Source organism: Rhinolophus sinicus, linkage group LG12 (genome assembly GCF_036562045.2).
Source record: "Rhinolophus sinicus isolate RSC01 linkage group LG12, ASM3656204v1, whole genome shotgun sequence".
In the NCBI taxonomy this organism is placed as follows: domain Eukaryota; kingdom Metazoa; phylum Chordata; class Mammalia; order Chiroptera; family Rhinolophidae; genus Rhinolophus; species Rhinolophus sinicus.
Genome location: NC_133761.1, coordinates 29959834 through 29971936, shown reverse-complemented (window position 1 = coordinate 29971936; position 12103 = coordinate 29959834). Strand labels below are relative to the sequence as shown.

Genomic DNA, 12103 nt, shown 5'->3' with positions numbered 1-12103 from the left:
GCAGCTATTTCCCCATCATTGAGATAGAGTTAAATATGTCTTTAGCTGCTTATTAAAAAGGGTTAAATATAACAACAAAAAGCTTTTATTCTGAGTTAAGAGTAAAGCAAATGAAAAAAAATTAAACCAAAACTTGTGAATGGTTTTTAAATGACTTGTTACTAAACATAAACATATATATGCTCAAAGCACTTTAAGAAGCCGTTAACCAGAACTTCTGTAATACCCACAAGCAATTAGGCAAATTCTAATGTTCTGGTAATCAATATATGGAAATAACATATTAAATCTGAAACTTAGGAAATTAAATACAAGGAAAAAAAGAGACTATTTTAAAGTAAGATATAAGGAGTTGCTAAGAAACTATTACCACTGAAGATTTTCCTTGGAAATATCTTATTTTAAATTTACAGTGAAGACAAACAAAGTGGGCAGAATATGCACAGCTCCAAAACAAATGCAATGATGAGTGACAGCAGAAAGGGAGAATGCATTTTGTAATCCACAGGATCAGACAGGTGGATCTAAGCAATTACCACTAAATATTTGAGTGTTCTTCCTATTATATGAACTTTAAAATTTAAACTCAGTTACAGCAGTTTCACTTGCAAAGTTAATAGCTGACAAAAGCAAATTAGGACCCTAAAATTAAGTCTCCTTTAACTGGGTTGGATTTACGTCATCCATCTGAACCAAACGACCCCCCCCCCCCCGCCACCACAGGCAAATGAAATGTGGATATTGGCCTATTTTAATACTTTTCTAGTTTAGACGGAAATCATATTATATATACAGTCTTTGATTTTAGGAACCAGCAAAAAGTAAACTCCTAAAATCAACTACTCAAAAAGGAAAGGAAGGATAAGGTTCTAGGAAATGACCCAGGCAAAGGTCATTCCAATCTTCCCGTTAATGCAAAATCCATTCTAGAGTTGGTCAAATCATTAATTTCCAAAAACTCCTTTGAAATGATGTTTCAATTTCAAATTAGAGAACTTGAAGAATTTTTAAAGAATCCAGCATAATTTATAAAAGATCTTTACCAGTTCACATAATTATAGCATATTTTGTAATAAATGATAGGCTTATTGTATTATGGTATATATTTCAGAACGTACTTTTTCAGAAGGGGTAACAATCCAACCGCTTTAGGAATGTATCACTTATCTAAAGGGTATACCTGGCTGGCAGCTATAGCCAGGTCATACAGCAAGTTGAAATATTCCAACTTCAAACACAGGAAACAATCAGAGGGGGAAATGAGACATGATCTCAATATACTAAGGCAGCAAGTAAGTCATTCTTCACCCAGATCAGCAGCTGCCAATAAAATTGTGTACACAAATTTAACGAATGAGTCTGTTTAACTAATGAACCTGCCACAGAGCTGAGAAAGGGAAATAAGAATTGCGCTTGCAATTCTGGCTGATGAAGTCATTAGATTTTTATAAGGCAAATAATATAGAAAGTTAGAACAGAATTTCTAGAACCATTTATCCTATGATGTTGTAAAATCAAAGTACTACTTTATTAAATGAGTTATTTTACACAATATGAACATCAATATAATTACAATTGTAAAAAAATTTTTTATAACAAGGATGGACTGATTTTCAGATTTCCAAATCAGAGTCAACTGTACATTTACACAGAATTGTCTTTGCATGAAGCCCAAAAGGGAACAGCATAAAAATGAGTGTTTCTGTAGCCCCTTTATTTTTGCTGACCAACAGTTTGTTAGAAAAGCAGCTGCAGGTTTGTTACCTAAGATCTGAGACAGTAGAAGAGTCAAAGGTGTCATGAATTCACCTATAAAACATAAACAAAAATTTCAGTGAATGTAAGCATTGCACAAATGAAGCTTATATACATTTCAAATGTCTAAGACAAAAAGCACAACATGTCTAAGCTATCAAGTTAGTCTGGTAGATTTGTCAACAGAACTTTATAAACAACAGAACTTTGATTAATTTACTTTAAAAAGAAGTAATTCTCACACACACTCACACTATCAGCACCATCACAACCATTTCGGGGGAAAAAATAATCCAATCACACAGAAGTGTAAGCTGATTATTTTCAGGCAACTACCAAGTTTATACAGTGTACCCACATTGTGCCCTGCATTTTTTGTCTTTAATATCCTTTTTCCCTCCCTTCTTCTGCCTCCTCCACCCCCACTCTAGTTCAAGCCGTTGTTTCTCAGTCTAGTTGTGTAGAACACAGCTCCCTGGCCCATGATGGTATTATGAGCCTTGCGCTCCCCCAGCTGAGGCAGCTGGTCGCCGGTCGTTGGTAGGCACAGCCACTCACGGCAACTCGCGCCCGCTGGGAGCCACTCACGCTGGCTGCTGGCAACTCATGGCAGCACACTCCCACCTCTGGCGGCTCAAGGCAGCCCAGCTCCAGGAGAACCTTTGTTCACAATCTTAGCTGAAGAGGGAGCAGCTCACTAGCCCATGTGGGAATCAAACCAGCGACCTCGGTAGCATGCGCTCCAACCACCTGAGCCACCTGGCTGGCCGCGTGCCCTGTATTTTAACGCACTTAGCTCAGCTAAGCACTGTTAAGATACCTGCAAAAGGCACTCAGGAATATCGGTCTGTATCATTCCTGGGAACAAGATCCTCAATACCTTGGTAACGATTACTACTTTCTTTAAGCAGATAAGTCTCGTCCATTCTTGTGCCAGAGATGGTCAGCATCCCCAGCCCCTCACCCCTCCCATTTTTGGCTACAGAAGTAAAAACTTGGGTGTTGCAAAGGCATTGAAAGGGTATGGTCTGGGAAAATGGACTTTCAACAATTGCAAAGTTAAACATTAAGTTAAAAAGGGGAAGATAATAGTCTCAGCTAGAAGGTATAAATCAATTTCACAAGTACAGAAGACACTTTGCTCTTATATACAACCCTGACATTAACAAACAAAAAGAAAAGGTCAATTACCTGTAAACAACTTTATGCCTGAACATCAGCCAATTCTGGAGGAAGTGGAGTCTTAGGATGCTTGCTTTCAAAGTGCTGCTTGAAGGTCTTAGGGTCTGGCATTTGCGTCTAATTTAAAAAATTGTATGAAAAAGAAGAGTTAGGCCTTACTCATGAAATAAAAATGTGTGCTTTTAAAATCCTGAGCCTGCATATGATAAACAATGCAAAACACTTTTAAACTCCTACAACTTAGTGGCTGGCATATGAAAAACGACATTTAATGAAGAAATTCCCAACATAGTCCCACATTTCAAAGGGGTGTATCACAGAGAATGAAGTATTCTGCTTATCTGATAACAGCAAATAGGTAGCATGCACTGAACTCTTATGTAAAGCATGTTATCTGAATTCTCACAGAACTTTCATAGTAATCTTAAATTACTTCCTACTATCCTCATTTTACACAAGGAAATTAAATCCTAGAGCTTGATTTGCCCAAGACCTATGCTTTAACTTAGTATTAGATCCTGCAGCTTTCAAATACACTATACTGACTTCCTCAGGCAAAGAACTTCAATTATTTATTCCTTAGCACATTCAATTAGACAAAACATGAAATAAAACTATTTCGTTATTTTGGGTTTTTGAATATGTACTTTTAGGTCAACGCATTCCTGTATCGGTAATTTTGTGAATTTTACTTTTACCCTGCTTCTCTCCAAAGAGGATGTGAAGCTGCTCCATTTCACTGAGTGTATCAAAGCTCAATATAAATAAGACGTTTAATATAACATCTCTCTCTCGTAGAGTTTTTATGTAGTTAGGAACTTCTATTTCATCAGTAATGACGTCTATAGATAACTGAGGACTCATGTCTTATCAAGATCCTGTCCCATCCATACCAAGCCTACCCAAGTACAGGGCTTTTGGGGGGGAAAAAAAGATGTGTGTGTGTATCGGACCGACCTATGTATTTTTCCTTAGGTACTTCTATGCACTAACTTCAGGGTGGTAAGCTTAAACCAACAGGCAAGAAAAAAACTCTGGCTCAGAATTTAAGAAAAACTTTTTTGAGGCAGTATGGAGTAGTCCAGGGGGTGGACCCTGGAGCTGGACTCTCTGGGTTCAGATCTCAGCTCTTCTGTGTATTAGGAGGGTGACCCTGTGCCAGTTATCAATCCCCATGACTCAATTTATTTCTCTGTAAAATGAACATAATAAAAGTACTTTATCTTACTGGGTTGTTGTGCAGATTAATGGGCTCCTACATGTAAAACACCTGGATCAGTGCCTGGTACATGGTAAGCACTCAACAGTAGCTGTCAGGATTATTCTTCAAATCTAATAAAATATATTGATTCTAGTAAAACCTAGCAATGTGAATAAACTCCATAGTTTTGCAGACATCCTAACTGTGGATTTAGTGAAAGGAAAAAAAAAAAAAGCTAATTTATTACCAGAGGTTTATTCACTAATATCTTACATAGCTCTAAACTAAGAATGTAGACCTGACCTCTTTACAAAGTTCAAAGTGTACTGTTTTCCCTTAAGAGGACATCTTTATTCTCCATGAGGAAAAAGACTTTGTTCACTCCTTTTCCCCAACAACTAGGAAACTGTGCCTGGCCACAGGAGTCATTCAATAAATATTTGTTGAATGGAGGACTAAAGATGGATTCCTTTACTGCACTGTACACCTGAAGCTGAATAATAATGTCAACTATAATTTTATATATATATACACACACACACACACACACACACACACACACACGGCAACAAGCACGAGAAGTGGAGTACAGTATAAGGAAGAGACAGTGGAAATGTAATGGCTGTATGTGATGTCAGAGGGGTAGTAGATTGGGGGAGGGGAGTTATCACTTTAAGGGGTCTAAATGTCTATTACAGTGTTTTGTACACATGAATCTAATTTTTAAAAAAAGTTTAAAAAAAAGTAAAAAATAACCAGCTCTCAAATCTCCTATTTCAAGTAAAACATTTTTTTTTGCCATGATTGCAAAATTTTAACGTATACAAACCAATCTCTAATGAAAGAATTGTCCAAAGAAAACCTATGTCTTTCAATTTCCCTTACCCTACAGACAGTGCATGTATATATTAAGGCAGCTTTGGCAGCAGCCTTTTGGTCATGCCCTTGTTTCTTCTTTTGTCCAGCTTGCTTTTTGGCATTTTTCTGCTGAGACTGAATCTTCTGCTGTCCACGAGCCATATCTAAAAACAGAAATTGAGGCATTAGAGTGAGTTGAAGACTTATGTTTTATAGAAAAATTGTTAATCAAAATGCATGAGTTTTCAAATTCTCACATACAATGCTAATAGAAGATAAACTTGTACAACCACTGTGGAAAGCTGTCTGTAGTTGTCTACTCTATAACCGAACAATATAGCCAACAGAAATGCAAATGTATGCACACCAAAAGACACAGTACAAGAATGTCCAGCGCACCTGTTTCCAAAACTGGAAATAATCCAAATCCTATTAATAGTAAAATGGATACGTAACTTGTAGTATATTTATAAAACGCAGCATTCAAAAAGAAAAAACTATTGCAAAGGTACTTTTCCCTTGTATTCCTGTTGTGACTTGAGACTCTTACAACTTTAAGAGCTATCATCTGATGCCTCTAAAGGAAATCACAGGAGAAATGGGAACTGTTCTCTTAAATACTTAGGTTTCATAAAACTATTGTACTATTCTAAATCTTTTTTAAAAATTGGTCTTTGCAGGATTGCTGGACAAATTATTAAATAAGATTAAATTAGTTCCCAGTTGAGAGAATGAACCTTGTAAAAACGGTAAAGACACTTATACAAAAATGAAATATACCACTTTTTACCTCTGGTGGCCTGTAAATTTTAAACTTTTAAATCATTGCAGGACACGAACATACAATGGATCTACCTCAACTTGACCAGAAAAGAGCACTGACTTTTTTTCTGACTGGAACCCTAACTAGTTAATGGATATGAGGCCAAATCATTTCATAGAAACACCTGAACTTTTCCCAAAAAAGAAAGAGAAACTTAAAAAATGCACCAACTGTACAAGTTCCCTCTAGCATTAAATACTGAACTTTCTGAAAGTCAAGTGAAAAGTGGAGGAGGATCAAGGCTTTTCTAGGAAGCCAGTGGGATATTTTAACAAATTATGAAAATGTTTAGTATGCTAGCCTAATATAAGAACCCCATTCCCACCAAATAATGATAAATATTACCAGATGTGTTAGTCCTTGAAGACTAAACTTCCATTTTTTTAAACCAAATTCCAAGCCAAATGGAATCATTTTTTTAAAAACAGTATATTTAAGTCCAAATGTTATGGCAAGCTTACAAATCTATTCCCATGGAAACAGATTTGGTTACTTATGTATTATTTGGATGACAGTAGTGTAGTCAAGTATTCAATCTTTATGTATCCAAATGTTTTGTAACATTAGTAATGTCTCAATGTCTTAGTATCAGTACGTTTGTTAGAATACTTCAGTCTTCTGATGCACCTGAACTCTTCCATGCAATGTAAGCTATGTATGTTAATACACTGATTGTGTGGGTAACCTCTAAAATTGCTTTATATTGGGAAAAAACCATAAATGGCAGACCACTAATTCAGAAGTTTCTTTGACTTCTGTAAGTTATTAGATATTATTGATAACATTTTTATGCAGTGTCATTAGGTACACATTATTTTTAATTTTTGTATTTAGGATTTCTCCTGAAATATATTACACAGTAAGTTTAACCCATTTTCCATTGCCATCTAAAATCAGTAACAAAAAAGCCCTAAAAGCTTTAATAAATAAAACACTGTAGTTGCTTGTTCTTATTTTTAAAACGGAAAATTTAACACCAAGTAAAGGAAATAAAATCAAATAGTCTAAATTCATTGGGTAGGCCCTTAACTTCTAACACACTGCACTGATTTCCTTTCTGAAAGCAGAAATGCAAACGAACAAACCACCTGCTTTTGGACAGTTCAACTTAGGACCTGCTCTCAAGCCAATCGAATTTTCTACAAAATCTTAAGCATAACTGCTCCTTGATTAAATGTGACATACTGAAGGGCCAGAAGTCATTAACAAACATCTAAAAACTGTTTTTTTAATATGACTCAGTGGGGTTTTGAGAGGGCTGCAAAGTGGGAAGTAGTCGGAAAATGAGTTATTTTAAAATGAGGAGCTCTTACAGGAGGCAACAAGTAAGCACTGTCCCAAAGCTTCTCTTAAAACCAAAATGAGTAAGAAAACATTTTGGATCCTGGAAGTAGGATCATTCTGTACAACCATCTGAAACGAAGAGGCCCAGGCAGTAATCAACATCCAGACCTTAGCTTTTAACTACATCCTTTTGGGGAGGGGAGACGATGAAAGCACCAGGAGGAAGGTGTATTCCACCCAATACTTCATTGACTTCAACTGCAGCCTGGTCCACCTTCCTTCCCAAAGCGGCCTCTCTCGCCTCGTTGAGCCCCCTCCTCTTTCCTGTCACCAAGGGCCACAGAGCCGCCACCTACCCACCACTCCTCACGGACCCCGGCCCAAGTCGCGCCTCCTGCAGGCCTTGGCTGCCCGAAACTCGGCCCTTTCCGCAACGGGAAGCCCCGGTCTCCAGAAACCGACCAGCTGCTGTCGCCAGGGGGTAAGGTTACCGTTCAGCTCCAGCGGCCGGCCTGAGACCCGGCCACCTGCAGGGCCTGGCAGGCGCCCGAGCTTCCCCACCTTCCCGCGGCCCGTGCCGGGCCAGCACTGGCCCGGCCACCCCCCAGGAAGGCGAGGTAGGCCGCCGGCCTCCCGCGACCCGCGGCGACCCCCACGGTCTCCGCCCACCCCGGCGGCGAGCGCCCACCCCGGTTCCCGAACGTCCTGCGGCGTCAGCGCCTCCCCCACAGCCGCTCACCCGGGCCGGGACAGTCTTGCCTCGGAGAGAGCGCGCAGCGCGAAAGGGCCGGGGGAGGTGGCCGGAGGGAGAGGAAGGGGGAGAGCGCACAGCACCGCGTCGGCTTCCACCACCCGCCTAGGGGGATAAGAGGAGAGACCGGAGCACAACAGCCCGCGCCTCGCACCCGCCGCTGCCGCCGCCGCCGCCGCGCGCGCCTACCGCCGCCTCAGCCTTGGGGAAGGCCACTAAGCCTCGTGCCCGCGCACGCCGCGCAGCTCTCCCAATCGTCCCAGTGCCCCCCTGCTCCTCGCAGCCCCCGCCCACTCGCCTTCCTGCTGCGGCCTCCTCCCCGCCCCCGCCCCCTCGCACGCCTGCGCTCTTTCCGGTCGCGCGGGCCAATGGCAGCGCTCCCCTATTACATAAGCGCAAGGAGGCGGGGCCTGGCAACGACGGCGGCCCCTGCGAGACGGGAGCTGCAGGAGACGTCGCGTTCTGTCCGGACGCCCCTCCCCTCCCGCGTGCTCTAGCTGGGTGGCTTCAGCGAGCCTTGGGAACCGCGTGATCTCGGTCCTGGCGGGTGACAGCCAGCAGCGTATTTCACAAGTCGCTCGCTCGCTCACTCACTCGGGCGGCGGCCAAGCCTCGGCCTCCGCGTCCCTTCTCACGCGCCTCCCTTCTCGGTGGCGCCCTCCTGTGCAGCCGCCCGGGGAGGGGCCCGGAGAGGTGCGCCGGGGTGGCGTGTGTCACCGACCCGGGAGCCCACCACCCGCAAGCACTGCCGCCTCCGCCCCAAATGAGGCCGGCGGGCCCGGAGGCCTTTAACAGGGACGCGCAGCCTTTGTTCTCTCACCAGCGGGTTCCCACGGAAACCCCGGATACTTTACCAATCTAGGGTTTTTAGTGAATGCAAAATAAAGCCTGACTGCCTCAGTGAAAATTGCTGGGTAGGCCTCCCTGACCGGTATATGCTGACTACTAACAATATACCGAGTTGCTAATTTTAGGGGGAATGGTTGATTTTTGTGTGTCTTGATTTACGGGCCATGACACTTACAATATCAACCTACCAAGAGCAGTGGTGATTGTAATGACTTAGCTGGAAACGGCCTTTGAGACGCTGGCTTTATTCCGCATCCCCTTCTACCCCCTACACACAGATTAAATTCTGGTTAGCTCTAACAGCAACAAAAAAGGGAAGCTTTTGCATTTGACATTCTCGGCTTACGCATAGCCTCCACTCTCCCAAATTTACCTGTCATTGTCTAGGAAACGTTAGTTGAATATAAATACAGCCCAAGTTACCTGGATTGGGATATAGATAACCACAAAATTGTTTAAAATAGCCAGGAAGGTGTTAACTGCTTATTGCTTTTGGGTGGCATGCAGTGATCTGGTTGTTCAGTCCTGCCTTTTCATTCTCGTCTCAGCTCCTCCCATCTTTACTTCATGCACACTTCCTCTCACATTGCAATTTTAAATTACATGTTTAAATTGTATTAATAACACTCCAGGACTCAAATGTAAGCTCATTTTCATCGCTGTTTACCCAGTGCCTAGCAGTGTGTTAAACATAGTAGGCACTGAATAAATGGATATTGAACAAAGGAACCGGATGTGTCTAAAGAAAGGACTTTTATTGATATATCATGAAGCTATAGCTTGATCATTAATAGTCACCATCACCATAACAATTGTGTTAACCTGGCTAATAGGAGGCTGGATGTAGTACTTGGAAGACCTAGAGACAGGAAATCCAAAGAGCTGTTTGTTTAGCAGTAAATGAGAGTGGATAGTGGAAACAGACAGAAATCTGGCTGGCAGAGGTTAAGTCTTTTTAACTAGAGAGGTGATATCTGTTGTGAAATAGCATTAATGTGTCACCTGTTACCAAGGCCTAAATGAAATATCCATTAAAGCCCGTGGTTCTTAAATTTTTCAGTTATAGCATCTTTGAGAATTCAGTAAGAGCTACGGACTTTACCCTAGAAAGTTCATATACATATAAATAACCCCACTGGTAGAGTTTCCCAACCTTGGCACTATTGACATTTTGGGCTGGATAATTCTTTGTTATGAAGGACTGTCCTGGGGATTGTAGGATACCTAGCAAATTCCCTGTCCTCATCTCCTATTTTGAGAACTAAAAATGTCTCCAGACATTGCAAATGTCCTCTGGGGGTCAAAAATCTCCCTCAAAAGTCTCCCTTGGTTGAGAGCTACTGCCTAGACGATATGGTATTATGTTAGCTTTATATGATGGTTAGGATATTTGAAATACAAAGGAAAAAAGAAATGGATAAGATTCAACATCTGTGAAGTGATAAACAGTAAATGAAAGGCGGATGAATTAGCATTACTACCAGCTGGTGTCCTACTTATGTTATAGAAATATGACAGCAAATGGGATATGAATTCCTTTGAAGGATTTTTATACACATTTCTGATTTTAATTGTGAGTGCTACAGTACTTCTACTGACTGTTTTTCCTCTTCTGCCTTTAGGCAATTACTCTAGATTAATATGCAATAAGCATGTACCTATTTTCTATCCATTATCACAATCAATTAAAGTGTTTCTCTGAAGACATGAAATGCTTATTTATTTATTTATTTATTTGTATTCATGTCAGATTTTCAGGAGTGAAAGAGCTGGCAGTTAATCAATATATTATTTCTCAAATAAGCATAGATTATTCTGAATCACTTTCTCCAATTTATCTGTGGCATGTAGGTTAATATCTAAATTTAGTAAAGCTCTTGACTCAGGTTCATTAGAGTACAAAAGAAGTGAGGTCCTGGCCTGTATGTCTTTCCATCTAGTGACAAATAACAACAATAATGACAATTGTGGGCAAAAAATGGATTCTAATAAAGCTGACAAATCCAGTGACAGAAAGTAACCTCATAGGGTGATCTGATGATAAATTCCTAACTGGGCAGGTAATGGTGGGTAGTCACAGCCCAGGCATATAACTATTTTAGAAAAATATTTATCTTTGACTAAAGCCAGCCCTGTGTACTGTTCTTGTGCATCTAGGTTAACACTCCTTTGATATGCCATAGTAATCCTCTTTTTCAGACCTCTGGGAGGCTTAACCACCCTCAAGGAAACATTTTTTTTTTTAATTTGTTTCAGGTGTACAAAACACTGTACTAGTTAGACATTTCACCCTTCACAAAGTGGTAACTTCCCTCCCCCAAAATATTTGTTGCCCCTCTGACATTGTATATATCTATTACAATTCCATTGACTCTATTTCCTATGCTGTACTCCAAATCCTGTGACCATATATAGATATAGAGATAGAGATAGAGATAGAGATAGAGATATATATAAAGTTGTAGTTGACATACAATGTTATTCAGCTTCAGCTTCAGGTGTACAGTGCAGTGATCAAGCATCTACACCATCCATGAAGTGGTCTCCCTAATAAGACGTGCCCATCTTACACCCTACAAAATCTTTACAACATTATTGATTATATTCCCCAAACTGTCTTTCATATCCTCATGGCAATATTGTAGTTACCAATTTATACTGTCTAATCCCTTCCCCTTCTCCCTCATCCCCACTCCCCTCCCATCAGTTTTTTCTCTTTATCTCTGAGACTATTTCTGTTTACTTTGTTCATTTATTCAGTTCTTTAGATTTCACATATAAGTGAGATCATATGGTATTTGTCTTTCTCCGACTGAGTTATTTCACTTAGCATAATGTTCTCTAGGTCCATCTATATTGTTGCAAATAGTAAGATTTCATTCTTTTTTATAGCTGCGTAATATACTCCATTGTATAAATGTACCACACTTTCTTAATCCAGTCATCTACTGATGGGCATTTTGGTTGTTTCCAAGTTTTGGCTATTGTAAATAGCACTGTAGTGAACATACGGGTGCATATATTTTTTCTAATTAGCGTCTTGGATTTCTCTGGATAGATACCTAAGAGTGGAATTGCTGGGTCATAAGGTAGTTCTATTTCCAGTTTTTTGAGATACCTCCATATTGATTTCCATAGTGGCTGCACCAATCTGCAATCCCACCAACAGTGCACTAGGGTTCCCTTTTCTCCACAACCGCGCCAGCACTTGTTGTTTGTTGATTTATTGATAATAACCATTCTGATGGAGTGAGGTGATATCTCGTTTTTATTTGCATTTCTCTAATGATTAATGAGGTTGAGCATTTTTTCATATGTCTGTTGGCCCTCTGTATGTCCTCTTTAGAGAAATGTCTCTTCATGTCCTCTGCCCATTTTTCAATTGGGTTCCTTGTTTTTT

At 40.5% G+C, this 12103-nt stretch overlaps 1 protein-coding gene across 3 annotated transcripts; it reads right to left on the bottom strand.

Annotated features, from left to right (window-relative positions):
• Window positions 1-1501: 1501 nt before the first annotated feature.
• Window positions 1502-8153, bottom strand: ZNF706 (zinc finger protein 706). 3 transcript variants are annotated; one of them, XM_019754152.2, is made up of 4 exons: window positions 7843-8035; window positions 5024-5160; window positions 2947-3054; window positions 1502-1809 (listed from the first exon to the last, which is right to left on the bottom strand). In XM_019754152.2, the coding sequence occupies exons 2-3, from the start codon at window positions 5156-5158 to the stop codon at window positions 2959-2961; spliced, it is 231 nt and encodes a 76-aa protein (XP_019609711.1). In that variant the 5' UTR covers window positions 5159-5160; window positions 7843-8035; the 3' UTR covers window positions 1502-1809; window positions 2947-2958. The 3 variants fall into 3 exon arrangements, with proteins under 3 accessions (XP_019609711.1, XP_019609712.1, XP_074173123.1); XM_019754153.2 differs by lacking the exon at window positions 7843-8035 and adding an exon at window positions 8044-8153 and having other exon boundaries at window positions 1694-1809; XM_074317022.1 differs by lacking the exon at window positions 7843-8035 and adding an exon at window positions 7460-7571 and having other exon boundaries at window positions 1694-1809.
• Window positions 8154-12103: the final 3950 nt, after the last annotated feature.

Coding starts and splice junctions, on each gene's coding strand:
- ZNF706 (XM_019754153.2), bottom strand. CDS start 5,158: ATGGCTCGTGGACAGCAGAAGATTCAGTCTCAGCAGAAAAATGCCAAA. Junction 3,055..5,023: donor ATACATGCACTGTCTGTAGG/GTAAGGGAAATT, acceptor TTTTTAAATTAG/ACGCAAATGCCAGACCCTAA.